This window comes from Podarcis pityusensis, assembly GCF_964106645.2.
Source record: "Podarcis pityusensis genome assembly, chromosome: 12".
NCBI classification, from domain to species: domain Eukaryota; kingdom Metazoa; phylum Chordata; class Lepidosauria; order Squamata; family Lacertidae; genus Podarcis; species Podarcis pityusensis.
Genome location: NC_138037.1, coordinates 2,802,977 through 2,817,156, shown reverse-complemented (window position 1 = coordinate 2,817,156; position 14,180 = coordinate 2,802,977). Strand labels below are relative to the sequence as shown.

The 14,180-nt window shown below is 44.1% G+C and overlaps 1 protein-coding gene across 1 annotated transcript in view; it reads right to left on the bottom strand.

Annotated features, from left to right (window-relative positions):
- Positions 1–14,180, bottom strand: part of SMARCC1 (SWI/SNF related BAF chromatin remodeling complex subunit C1) — a 100,506-nt gene that overhangs the window by 80,527 nt on the left and 5,799 nt on the right. Inside the window, exons 3-6 of the mRNA XM_080974003.1 lie at positions 13,010–13,095; positions 11,300–11,381; positions 8,908–9,000; positions 5,963–6,032 (exon numbers count right to left, since the gene is read on the bottom strand). Coding sequence (XP_080830129.1) covers positions 5,963–6,032; positions 8,908–9,000; positions 11,300–11,381; positions 13,010–13,095 — 331 coding nt within the window. The remainder of the gene's footprint in view (positions 1–5,962; positions 6,033–8,907; positions 9,001–11,299; positions 11,382–13,009; positions 13,096–14,180) is intronic.

The window sequence follows — 14,180 nt, the reverse complement described above, 5'->3', positions numbered from 1 at the left end:
CCCCATAGGACGCACACACATTTCCCCTTCATTTTTGGAGGGGAAAAAGTGCGTCCTATAGGGCGAAAAATACGGTAATTTGTTCCGGAGGTCTGTTCTTATCCTGAAACTGTTCTTAACATGAGGTACCATTAGCGAAAGTGCGTCTGGCGTGCAATTTCCACTCGCATCCCAGAGCAAAGTTCGCATCCCGGAGCAACTACTTCTGGGTTAGCGCAGCTCATAACCCGATGCATGCGCAACCAGAAGCGTTCGTATCCAGAGGTACCACTGTATTTTTATTTTCAACATTTATACAATGCCAAACAGCAGTGTTTGCCTGTAAACAATAAAGTGTAAAACAGGAACAGATGATGACATCCATACAGCAAAGTTCACAGCAACATCAAAAATTTCCCACTTCTTAAAACTCCAAACATATGTAAAAGACTTAGGAAATCACTAAAAGATGAAAATGCCCTAACACAGGTGCCCTAACCAGGTGCCGTAACCAGGCAAGTCGCTCTGGGCAGGGCATTCCATAACCAGGGTGCCATCCCTGAAAAGGTCTTCTCTAGTTGCACCCACTGCATCACATTTGGCAGGGGCATCCAAAGGAGGGCCTTAGAGGCTTCCGGTTCCGGTCTGCCTTAATGGAGGCAGCCCCCACAACAGTGGGAGAGCATAGGCCATGGAAAAACAAGAACAGAGGGTAAATCATTCCTGGAAATTTCCCCCAGGGATGCGGGGGAATGGACTTCACTCGCAGTCCATCTCGGTACATGGAATGCAGGGGTCAGTGAGGCGCTGAGTGCAAAAGCACCTCGCCTGGAGAAAACCCTCCAACGCCACCATTAAGAAGCAGAGGTTCTCCTGTTAATTAGAGCTTAATTGGACTAAAGTACAGGTGCATGCTAGAAGAGATGAGATCACAAACTGCAGAACAAAACCAACTGCAAGGACTTTAAGGTTTGAACTTGAGATAAGACTTTATTTGGTGCAAAAGACGGTTGGGGGGGAGGGGAGACTATGATTTCTTTATTTAAAGTTTTCTTCTCTACATTTAAGATTCGGCAACCCTCCTCTGAATGTTAGTTCAGATTATATTTGTACAAGCAAGGATGGAAGAAATTGGATTATAAATATGGAATATAACATCAAATTGAACTGTGTGTGTAAAAAAGAAAGGGAAAAGGGAAGCAAACTATTTTGAAAAAGGTTTACAGTGGAAACTTAGAGCTGACTATTCCCCATCTATTATCTATGAAGTAAACTGAACAACGTTAAGAGGAATTTAATTTGGTAACACCTCAGTTCCCGCTGTATGGGATAGCTGGCTGGGACTGATGGGAGTTGTAGTCCAAAACACAAGGAGGGCACTGGGTTGGCAAAGTCCACTTTATTCTTATTGCAGCCCTGTGCACAATTGGAGCAAAGGCTTTGGTCCTCAAAAGGTCCCTGTAGATATCATTACTCCAGTGAAACTATTAAATCTGAGCCCTATCTATTTACCATTAAAATTTCTAGAAGTTGGAGACTGTATACATGTTGCTTTTGCAGTGATGAGGGTTGCCACTAATGGTGCACCTCAACAGTTCATCCCCACTCCTTCGTCTAGAAAACCTGCTCAGCAAGTTACTAACTAGCTTTTAATTGCACTTGAGAAACGTTTTATTCTGGTGGTTCTATGGAGTTTTCACAATGATAGCCGGTTTGAGGTTCCTGAAGGGACATAAAACGTAAATAAATAAGTTTGCTCCATCATTTCAAGGTCACAGGAGTTTAACATTAGTAAATGAGGCCCTGTGGATATTGAGTACAGTGGTACCTCGGGTTAAGTACTTAATTCGTTCCAGAGGTCCATACTTAACCTGAAACTGTTCTTAACCTGAAGCACCACTTTAGCTAATGGGGCCTCCTGCTGCTGCTGCGCCGCTGGAGCACGATTTCTGTTCTCATCCCGAAGCAAAGTTCTTAACCTGAAGCACTATTTCTGGGTTACCGGAGTCTGTAACCTGAAGCGTATGTAACCCGAGGTACCACTGTATTGTTCCTTTGTGCAGCTTTGTATTTGGCAAATTGTCTTGAGTATAGCATTTAAATGTCGCGACTCAGTGATAATCACATATTTCGCGGACAATTCTTAAACCTGCCTTTAAGCAAAATATGTCAGCATCTTGTAGCTCAAACCTATTTCATGCAAATGGAGGAAACTGAACGTGCACAGTTTTACTTGGCCAATGATATTTTGACGACAATCTTGCAACCAAGGAGTGGCAGAGGATGGGATGCTGTGGGGAAGCAGAGATACTGAGGCTCAGGCTGGCTGGGGGCTGACAGGTCATGGAGAGTTCAGAGAGAGGAGAGGAAAGACAGCCGCTGCATGCAGCCAGCTTCCAAAAGCGTAACACAATTCTTGGCATAATTCCTCCCTCTCTTGTTCCCTCCCGCCCCCCACCCTGGACTTTCTCAGGCCGAGAACCAGGGCAAAAGCAGCATTCGCACACAGAGCAGCTTCTGCTCCCCACGTTTGCTCCCTTCATTATGACCTCTGAACATCCTGCCAAACACTATTCCTACCCTCCCCCTTTTTCTTTCTTTTTTGTAATCTGCACTCAGCCCAGCTCAAAAGGATCGTGCTTTCTTCCAGATAAAGGAAGCGGAGCACAGCTTTCAAGTGATACTTCATTCCCAGAAAGAGGAAACGCTATTTTTGAAGTGAGAAATCCTATCCTCCCCTGAGGGAGGAGCGGGCTGACACGGCACAATTTCAAGGCCGAGCAGATCTCACAGGAGTCTAGACCGCTGCCTGAGTGTGCTTGTCATTGGAGAGACGGGAGGCTGCACCAGCAGAGAAGCTCCTCTGCTGAAAGACTTAGAAAAATGTAAGCTCTTTTACAAACACCGCACGTTAGCACAGATTTGGCATGCAAATCTATTCTGCTCCCTCCCACAAGCAGTAGTTGGATGCCACCAACTTGAATGGCTTCAACAGAGGGTTAGACCAATCCATGTGGAGCGACTCTGTCAATGGCTACTAGCCAGAATGAAGATGTTCCCCCAACACTGTCAGAGGCAGTGCTCCTCTGAATACCAGCTTTTGGGAAGCACAAGTGGGAAGAGGGCTGTTGAGCTCAGGCCCAGTAAGGTGTGTCAGACGCATGACTCTCCTTCGCCAGTGTTCAGTTGGATTGTTTTCATTTTAGAGCCAAAACTCTAGTTCATGGATAGGCAAACTAAAGCCCGGGGGCCGGATCCAGCCCAATCGCCTTCTAAATCCAGCCGGGAATCAGCATGTTTTTACATGAGTAGAATGTGTCCTTTTATTTAAAATGCATCTCTGGGTTATTTGTGGGGCATAGGAATTCATTCATTCCCCCCAAAAAAATATAGTCCGGCCCCCCACGAGGTCTGAGGGACACTGGATGGGCCCCCTGCTGAAAAAGTTTGCTCACCTCCGCTCTAGTTGGTTAGCGATTCTTGCCTCCCTGTTTTTATTCTGGCTTGTTTTTCTAATTATTGTATATTGTTATTATAAGTCTTGTATTTTTAGCCACTGCTGGTCTATGACTGTAATAAACAGATAGATAGATAGATAGATAGATAGATAGATAGATAGATAGATTAAGGATTGGGGCAGCTCAATTGGTGCAGCATGAGACTCTTAAATCTCAGGGTCTTGGGTTCGAGCTCCACGTGGGGCAAAAGATTCCTGCATTGCAGGGGTTTGGACTAGATTATCTTTGTGATCCCTTCTAGCTCTACAATTCTATTACTCTAGGAAGAGGGTCCCCCCCAAAAAAAAAACCATGACTAGGAAAAAAAATGTTGACAGCAATGGGAAAAAATACATCAATACAGAGAACGCTGCCCAGATCAACCAAGCATATCCAAAAGCTGGGTATAGGAGAAGAGCAAGTTTCCCCTTTCCACACTGAGTGGGGTGAAGAGAGAAAAGAACTCTTCCCTCCCAATGCAAATATGTTCAGTCAAAAATACTCGGTGACCCACATAAGGACAACAGTGTAAACAAGCAGGCACGTGTTCATACATGCTTTTTTCACGATGCCATTACAGCAGCTCTGCTTTGCACTTATGCAGAAGGAAAAGATGGATGGAACGGGACAAAAGGCTACTAGCACAAGAGGCTACTTTAGGGTAACACCTGAATTTTACTCAATTTTTTCCAACAGCTAAATAAAAATGACTCGCCGCTCCCTTTAAACAATCTCAGATTCAATACAACGCAGCGGAAAATACATCACAATGAATTAAGCACATAGGAAAATTCAACAGACACCACTAGAATGCAAAAACACACAGCACGGATGATGAAGCCACCGTGCGCTCAAAGCTCCACACAGATGAATGCTGCCATCTAGTGCTCCTCCGAAACAGATTGGGATCAGTTCAGGGGATTGGAGTGGTGGTGGTTAGAATAACCCCATTGTCACAGAATTATAAGAGTTGGAAGGGGCGCTGAGGATCATCTAAGTCCAAACCCCTACTGTGCAGAAATATCCAGCTGTCCCATCCAGGGATCCAACCTGCAACCTTGGTGACATTAGCACCACACTCTAACCAACTGAGCTATCCATGGATGGACATGGTGCTCTTCATTGGGAGTTCTGATGTCTGGGAATTGCAGACATGGCTTGCTCTTAATGGACTTGCTTTAGATAGCTTACCATTCATGGTTTGCTCAAACCAACAAACAAACAAACCACAATCTGAGTTTGTATAACACAGTGTTTGTGTCACATTTGCAAGGCAGAAATGGGATGTTCAGAAGTAAGCTGTGGTTCAAAACGAAACGGTGGCTTAGCACGACATGCAAACCAGCTCACAATATGCAAGGCTCAGAACATCTAATGGGACTTCTCATGCTAATTATTAGTTTGAAAGGTGCTGTTCTGTGAATAGATACTTAAATGACTCCACCCCCTTCTCCTTTATGGCCTTTTCTTCCTGACACCTCCTCTCAGATCGGTAAAGGTAAAGGGACCCCTGACCATTAGGTCCAGTCGCGGACAACTCTGGGGTTGCGGAGCCCATCTTGCTTTATTGGCCAAGGGAGCTGGTGTACAGCTTCCGGGTCATGTGGCCAGCATGACTAAGCCGCTTCTGGTGAACCAGAGCAGCGCACGGAAACGCCGTTTACCTTCCCGCTGGAGCGGTACCTATTTATCTACTTGCACTTTGACGTGCTTTCAAACTGCTAGGTTGGCAGGAGCAGGGACCGAGCAACGGGCGTTCACCCCGTCGCGGGGATTCGAACTGCCGACCTTCTGATCGGCAACTCCTAGGCTCTGTGGTTTAACCCACAGTGCCACCCGCGTCCTCTCAGATCAGTAATGTGCACCAAACTGTTCCTGGAAAACCCATCTTTACTGTGAGACCCCACACCTTACTTCTCATCCTAAATTGAAATAAAGCCTAAGTACATCTAATCACATTTGCTTAGACTCATTCTGCTTACCTTTGACATTTCTCTACACCATTTCATCTCTACATTTCTCTCCTCTACTGTCAAAATTAAAATACCCTACCCTGTGTGGGGCAGGGTATTGTATTATCCACCTGTATTCATTTGTGTTGTGGGCACTGACAGTGTAAATGAAGTTATATACAAACCTCAGTACCCTGAAACCTATTAAGATATTTCTCTGTGGTATCCCAGGTAAGGCTCAAAAACAATTTCCCCCATTCCAAGGTCTGTAAACTGAATGAAAAAAGCTATGTTGATGAAACTATTCATTAGGTTCAGACATATCTCATTTCACTCTTTATAATGCATAAATTGATGCTTTCCACTCTCCAGTACACCTCCTCAGTATTTTTTTTTTAAATCTGTTTGTTTTTTTTAATCACAAAACTGATGGGATTGGTACAAAATATTTCATTTACTTAGAATACTTCTCTATCAGCTTTTGGTCCAAAGACCCTTGAGGTGACTAGTAAGAAATGAATGAATGAATTTTACCTTCATCCAATGAGGTAGGAACAGGATAAATATGGTGGGTGGCTTTAGACTTCTCATCTGTGACTGTGCCCTAGGAAAGAACAAAAACAGGTATTGCATCAGAAATATGTAAAGGAATAAATGCATAAAGAATCACCTTCCTTTCCCAGCAACATGCCGTATTTGGAGCCTGGATACAACATGACACTGGATGGCATTGGAGTAGTGATCTATAGGCCCCATTTCCTCAACTGGACTCTGGGCATAGTAAGAGCACACCCATTTTGGTTTCTTACCAAGGAAAACCCCTAAAAATTCCAGCCGTTAGTGCAAGTGAAGTAGTCTAAACTGCTTCCTCTTTCTTTCAAGATACAGGAGAGTCATCTATTAATTCAAATAAACGACGAGCATCACCCAGCACTGATCCCACCGTGAATCTGCACATTAGATTTCTTATACACCAGTTTATACATAAATTGTTTTGTAAGCATCATCATTTGCAATTCAGATTTCCTACCCCTTTTAAATGCAGATTTGTTTTAGAAGTTATAGGCAAATGTTTTCATTACTTGCCGGGGGGGGGGTCCTAAGTTGCTATCCCCTCCAGCTAACAATGGAAACAAAAGACTCCTGTCTGATGGGTTCTTTTTCAGCGGACTCTTATAAATATTATATCATCTCATCAATATATAATAAATATAAACCAACTGCATTCTATTAGTATCATTTAAATCAACTTGACCTAACGTTGTTTTCAGCGATGTGGAAACCTGATGTCTTGCATGATGTTCTTTCTATACTTAATCAATAAGCTGTTTCTTATATTTAATAAAATTTAAGAGCATATTTTCTACCTCTGCCAGGGCCCATTTTAGTGAATGCCATAATTTTAGATTAAGTGGACATGCTGCCACCTGCCCTTAGTGTTAAGACAACTTAACATTAATACGCTGTAATCCACTGCTGATTTCACAAGCTATATAAACACTAAGCTGCTTTTAGCGAGAAGCACAATACACTTAAGTCTATTCTTAGATACCATTTTGGTTGTGAGTCCTAGAAGACCTGCTCCCTGCCTTGCAGGCCTTTTCCCACCTGGCTTGGGAGGGCGGGACTCTGACTGACCCCAGCTACACAAGCTGAGGCTGCTGAACAGACTCTTGTTCTAGTGTACTGTGTAAGGATTTTGCGGGAAGAGGGAGATCTTATGGTTTTTGTGGGAATTGTTCCGCTTGGGTGTGTATTTTTTAACGTTCCATTTATCGTTGAGGGATGCTTGATGATCGTCTTCCAAAGCAACTACTCTATTCCAAACTTTAAAATGGAAAGCGTAATGCTGGTGGTCAACAAAAGAGATTTAAAGACTCTCTCAAGGCAAATCTTTAAAAAATGTAGTATAAACACTGACAACTGGGAAACACTGGCCTGTGAGTGCTCCAGTTGGAGAACAGCCTTGACCAAAGATGTCATAGGCTTTGAAGACACTCGAACTCAGGATGAAAGGGAGAAACATGCCAAGAGGAAGGCACGCTTGGCAAATCCACACCGTGATCAACTCCCGCCCGGAACCAATGTCCCCACTGTGGAAGGGCGTGTGGATCTGGACGTGTGGATCCAGAATTGGCCTCCACAGTCACTTACGGACTCGTTGTTAAAACCGTCTTTATGGAAGACAATCTTACTCGGCTACGAGTGATCACCAAAGGAAGATTGCTTACGACTTCTTCTGTTACATTGCAATTACATGTTTTTTCATGTTGTAAGCAGCCTTGAGGATGGTCTGAACTGTGGAAGGGTGGCATACAAATGAAATTACATATGTATCTACATATGTATTCTCAGCTTTGCCTTCAACTATTTGGGAGAGAAGTTAATCTTCAATAGGAAAACTGAAGAATGCTGGCATGTTCCTCTCATTTCCTTTGGGAGTGGGGGAGAAGAGGGAGGAAAGAACCTCTTTCCAATTCACACAGCTAACAGAAGCACAGGTACATCCACTCCCTGGCGTCATTAAGTCAAGGATTGAATCTTGCCATTATGACAAAAAGCCAACCAGTGCTTGTTTCAGGTTTATGAGGCCAGTGGACAAATGTCCCCAGGAGCCCCTTTTCAGCTGTGGAGAAGAGAAGACAGCCACTGCAGCTGAAGTTCTTCCCTAGCTGTTCTCTCGGAGAGGAAGGGCTTAGGAGGAAAGCAGCTCCTACTCTACAGTCCAGAGTAATGTGGACCCCAGGTTGGAAGGTAGCAAATAATGAAGATATTACTAATAGGCACCTCACACCAAGATTGTAGCCTTACAATCTGACATCATGTTGCACCTGTGAACACGCCTATGGTGCCAAAAAGGTTTTCACAGGGACAAGATACATGTAAAATGGAAATATTACAGTTATACAGTCATACCTCGGGTTACAGAGGCTTCAGGTTGCGTTTTTCCGGGTTACAGACTGCCGAAACCCAGAAGTACCAGAACGGGTTACTTCCGGGTTTCGGCGGTCGCACATGTGCAGAAGCGCCAAATCGCAACCCGCACGTGTGCAGATGCGCCGCTGCGGGTTGTGAACGCTGCGGGTTGCAAACATGCATCCCACACGGATCACATTCACAACCCAAGCATCTACTGTATGAAGGTGAGCAAGAAATACATTTTAGTCACCTGACTCAAGTCTACATCACAAGCTGAAGCAAATCACCATCTCCTTCAGAAAGTTCTAATAGCTAGAGCAGACATGGGGAATCTGTGGCCCTGCAAATATTGCTGAACTACGACTCCCATAATCTTTGGCCATTGGTCATGCTGTCTGGGGTTGATGGGTGTTGGAAGTCCACCAACATCTGGAGGCCCAGTAGTTCTCCAGCCCTGAGATAAGAGTCTGAAATAATTATGTTCCTATGTGCTGAGTCCCTTTGCAATTATGCTAAACAGATCAACATTTGACATGCTAAATGTATGATGTGCCTAATACCTGGTGACGTTTGACAATGTCCTTTAGCTTATTGGCTAACTTCAGTTCAATTTCTGGTACGAGGTAGATGGTTGGTCTGCTCAGACAGTTATTCTGGAAGAGAAAATAAAGGAAAGATCATTTTATTAAAAACAAAAACCAGTAATAAAGAGATTACCAGCACAACTATGGTAATCCATTACACACAACCTGGAAATGGCGGGAGAGAGCTGGAGAGTCTTCATGGCTTGCAAGGGGACCATACCTGGAGCCCAAAGAGGACAACTGCGAGGGCAGAGGAAGCCCAAAAGAGGTGCAGCCGGGCTTTGTTTAGCCTGCTCAGCCTCTGTGCCTAACAGCTGGTGAGAGCGGAAGCAGCAGTAGCTGCTTTCCCACACATCCTCCAGCCGACCCCAGAGCTTCCATTCTAGTTGTGAATATTTTTATATACAGTATTCTTTGTCTAGGGATGCGGGTGGCGCTGTGGGTTAAACCACAGAGCCTCTTGGGCTTGCCGATCAGAAGGCTGGCAGTTCGAATCCCAGCAACGGGGTGAGCTCCCGTTGCTCGGTCCCTGCTCCTGCCCACCTAGCAGTTCGAAAGCACATCAAAGTGCAAGTAGATAAATAGGTACCACTCCAGCGGGAAGGTAAACGGCGTTTCCGTGCGCTGCTCTGGTTCGCCAGAAGTGGCTTAGTCATGCTGGCCACATGACTGGGAAGCTGTACGCCGGCTCCCTCGGCCAATAAAGCGAGATGAGCGCCACAACCCCAGAGTCGGCCACGACTGGACCTAATGGTCAGGGGTCCCTTTACCTTTACCTATTCTTTGTCTGGATTGGAGACAGTGTGGCAGAGAGGGCATTTAAAGGATGCTCCCCACTTATGCGCACGGGTTCTGGAATATAATTTCTGTCTAGGTTTTGGGGGGACGGGACACCTGCATGCACTATTTGAATAAATACTTCCTGTTTGTATGTTCTGAATCTCTGCCCAGCTTCACCAGAGAACCTCATTTGGTTCCAGCATCACGAGGAGGAGAAAAACTTCTCCATCTACTTTCCCCACACTGTGCTAGTATTCAGCTGTGGCTCAGTGCACAGAGACACTATAAGCAGCCAAGAGTTCAACTGAGAAACCAAAAGAATCAAGGATCAAGAGCATTAAGATGCACCAGGGCTAGTTTATTCCACACTAGGGCTCAGTCCATCACAATATCTCATTATTCCCACAACCAGGAAAGCAACAGTATCTGCTGTGTTTGTTTAGAATTAAACGTATATTGAATGTCAAAATTTATAATAGCAAGCTTCCAAAAACAATGCAACATGTTCAACATGTAAGGTGCTTGGGATTTCCTATGTCTGCAGCAGCAGCCGCCTCCTGCATCATGTGTCAAACCATGTATGAAATTGAGGGACTTTTCAAAGGAGTCTCTCATAAGGGATGGGGATCTGTTGTGCCAAGTAAACTTCCCACTAGATGTGCTTTATCAAGAGGGAATCCAGAGTGGCTGGGGCAACTCAGTCAGATGGGCGGAATATAAATAATAAAATAATAATAATAATTGTTGTTGTTGTTGATGATGATCTCTATGGATCCAAGCCAGTATCTTTTATAAGGCTAATTTCTGCTGGTAGAGATGGAAGTTTTCATATTGAAGAAGCTCTGTCAAGGTGAACTCGAAGACAGCTAAATCTCAGGCATACATGCAAAGTGGTGAGTTGAACAGAATACTGCTCTCAGCTAAGTTTGTGCTGGTGACATCCCAGCACATGAATTATCATCAGAGCCCAGCAGGTTTGCTGGTGAAGTATCAACAGCCAAAAAGAAAGTGAGCTATAGGATCACCATTTGTGGTTTTCTTTGTCCATGCCTCCTTTGTAGTACAGTTTGAAATGTAACTTATTATTTTGAGGTTCATTCATGTAAGGTTCTATTATAACCAAGCAGCATATAAATTGTTTAGTAAATTAAGAACTGAATTTTGCAAGCATAACCATGCACTAGCATGGGCACCTAGACCTGGCACCTCTGCCATACGGCTCCAGGAAAATCATGTTTGCTCTGCTGCAGTATCCTAAACATGACTGATCTGCCTCACAGGGTTACTGTGAAGGTAGGCAAGACTGAAGAACTTTGTGCCAATTAATTGTTCTACAAGTGATAATCCTGCTTTATAAATTAAAATAATTGCTTCCTTTCCTGAATTCTTAATTACATACACATTTATTCCCTTATCCTCCTGCTAAACTTTATTTTTAATGCGACGATATGCCAGCAAGCTACAAATGCAATTTTTACGTACGTTCACAGGTGGGCCTGTGACCACATTCACAGCAAGCCTTAAAGCTAGAAATAAATTTCCACACAGAAGACCATAAATTAATCATTATTATTAACAGAATTCTTGCCTGCACCAATGTTTTTTCAATATTCATAAACATTTCGACGTTTCGATCCATTCGGGAAGGGTTCTGCAAATCAAATCGGCGCCTGCAACAAAAAATATTTATATAGTACTTAGAATAGATAAAAACCTTTAGACATGTTTGGGATAATTCAAGACAGCATTGCATGGAATTAGGGCTATAACAGCATCTGATAATTATAGTGATGGTCCTGTGCATTTAATAAGGCAACACCTTTTTCCATCAATTCCATCAGAAGTTCTGTCCATGAATACAGAAACGTTTCCTAGGGAGCCTTTAGACTTAGGGCACTCCAAGGAACCCCAACTTAATGGGGTGGAGAGAGAGAAAGGAAGATGAGGCCAGACAAAAAACAAAGGCAGTGAGAACAACCACAATTATCTAGGGTTTGGGGGAAGGGAGATACCCCAGAAAAATGCTATGCATCAAAAGGAAAATAAGCAGCCCTATAATGGAATTACAACAGTCCATTATCTTCTCCACAGACCCTATGTGCAACAGGAGAAGCATGTATGCATACAAGTGTATGGACTAAACTGTTTCCTTTCCTCCTCTTCTCTTCTCCAAGCCTTGAAAATATAAAGAGTTGCATCGCTGGCTCAATCCAAAACCTAATCCAGTGTTTTGTTTAAGGATAGCAGTCAGCTAGATTATTTTCAAAGTTACAGGGAAGAATGAGATCTAATGCTCTTGCCCTGTTTGCTCCGGGCATCTGTTTGTTCCTTTATTCTCACTCATCATGAAGTGAATGCCAGAATCTGAAACACTAACAAGGTCTGAAAGGAAATTTGAGCGGTCAAAAGAAAAACAAGCAACTATTTAAAAAATGCTATGCCACTCTGCTTCAGAAGTTCTCTAATGGCACGTAAAATCACCAGATAGGATCCACAGATAAGCATGAAGCTAGACAGAGAAAGCAAACTTTCCTCTGCCTCCGGAAGTTGCTACAACATGATTCACACACACCCTGCCCCCTGGACATGCCAGACCACCTGATCCCACAGAATCTATAGAACCTCTGCGTGTGTGTGTGTGTGTGTGTGTGTGTTAGGCCTCGGTCCAGTATACCTGAAGGAGCATCTCCACCTCCTTCGTTCTGCCTGGACACTGAGGTCCAGCACCGAGGGCCTTCTGGCGGTTCCCTCGCTGCAAGAAGCCAAGTTACAGGGAACCAGGCAGAGGGCCTTCTCAGTAGTGGCACCCGCCCTATGGAACGCCCTCCCACCAGATGTCAAAGAGAAAAATAACCACCAAACGTTTAGAAGACATATGAAAGCAGCCCTGTTTAGGGAAGCTTTAAATGTTTAATAGGTTACTGTATTTTAGTGTTTTGTTAGAAGCCGCCCAGAGTGGCTTGGGAAACCCAGCCAGATGGGCGTGGTATAAATAATAAATTAGTAGTAGTTGTAGTAGTAGTAGTAGTAGTGGTAGTAGTATTACTACTACTACTACTACTATTGGAAAGTCAACTTTGCCATGCTTATCTATGGACCCAACCCACTATATTACAAAATAACAACATACAGGAAAGAATCAAGAGAGTAATTTTCCAATGAAAAACCTGATTTAACTACAAGTTCTTTGAAATAAAATCATTTTCATCTGTCCACCTAAAACTAATGCAGCGAGTGCCACATGCTCATGAGCAGGACTTGGGAATTCTGTGGAAAAGATGAAAAGAAAAAGACTCACCATCCTTGCTCATTTTTGTACTTATATGCAGCACCAAGAATGTGACATAGTGTTCCTCCAGCTTTGAAGTCCATGAAGCACTTTGCCTAAAACAGAGAAAATATCAAGGTGACATTCATACTCACAGTAACAAAAGCAGAAGCAAGCAGTGAAGCAGTGGAATATTAAACAGTACCAGCCTCCCAAGGAACCAGTTGCAAAAAAAAATAATCACATTATTTGAGCAAAGTATTGGCAGGCTGAAACTCAAAGTACACACACCTCACTGGTCTCCTGTATCTCCCACCCCCCCACCCCCCACAATGTTAGAGATTTCAAGTTACATTTGGGTCCTGCATACTGTCCTTAAAAGCTCATGTGAATCTAAAATATTAAAGAGTACACTGCTTGAAAATCTGCAGCATTGCAAATCCGTAGTGCAAAAATTGACAGGCCATGTGTGCCACAGAAACAACTCCCAGAGTGTATGTGAACAGTTATTTCACCCCTACCCTCCTAATTAATCGGCACAACCAAGTAGGAGCAAATGATACGAACCCAAACAAAGTCCTAGAGAATTACTCAGCACCAAATCAGGGGCCCTTGAGGTCTAGTCAGTCCTCTGTTTGTGACTATCCTAGCTATCCCTCGTCAGGGGTGTAGTGAAATGTTCTACAATAAAATACCGTATTTTTCGCCCTATAGGACGCACCGTCCCATAAGGCGCACCTAGTTTTTTGGGGGGAAATAAAGGAAAAAAATTTTATTTCCCCCCCAGGCGTGGGGCTGGGGAAGCCCGAGCTTCCCCCGACCCCAGCCCCCAGAACAGGCAACTCTCCGCAAGCTGCGGGAGCCCGGCGCGGGCTCCCACGGCTTACAGAGATCTGCGTGAAGCCTGGAGAGCGAGAGGGGTTGGTGCGCACCGACCCCTCTCGCTCTCCAGGCTTCAGCGAATGCCTGCATTCGCCCCATAGGACGCACACACATTTCCCCTTCATTTTTGGAGGGGAAAAAGTGCGTCCTATGGGGCGAAAAATTTGGTACGTGATCTCTCAAGTTGCTCCAGTACTGTGGCCAACAAGAACTACATAAGGAGGGGTAATCAAGACTGATCTATTTAATTTAAATCATAAAGACAAAAAGATCAATTGAAATGCAAGCCATCACTGAATTTGCCATCTTGGAGTTCACA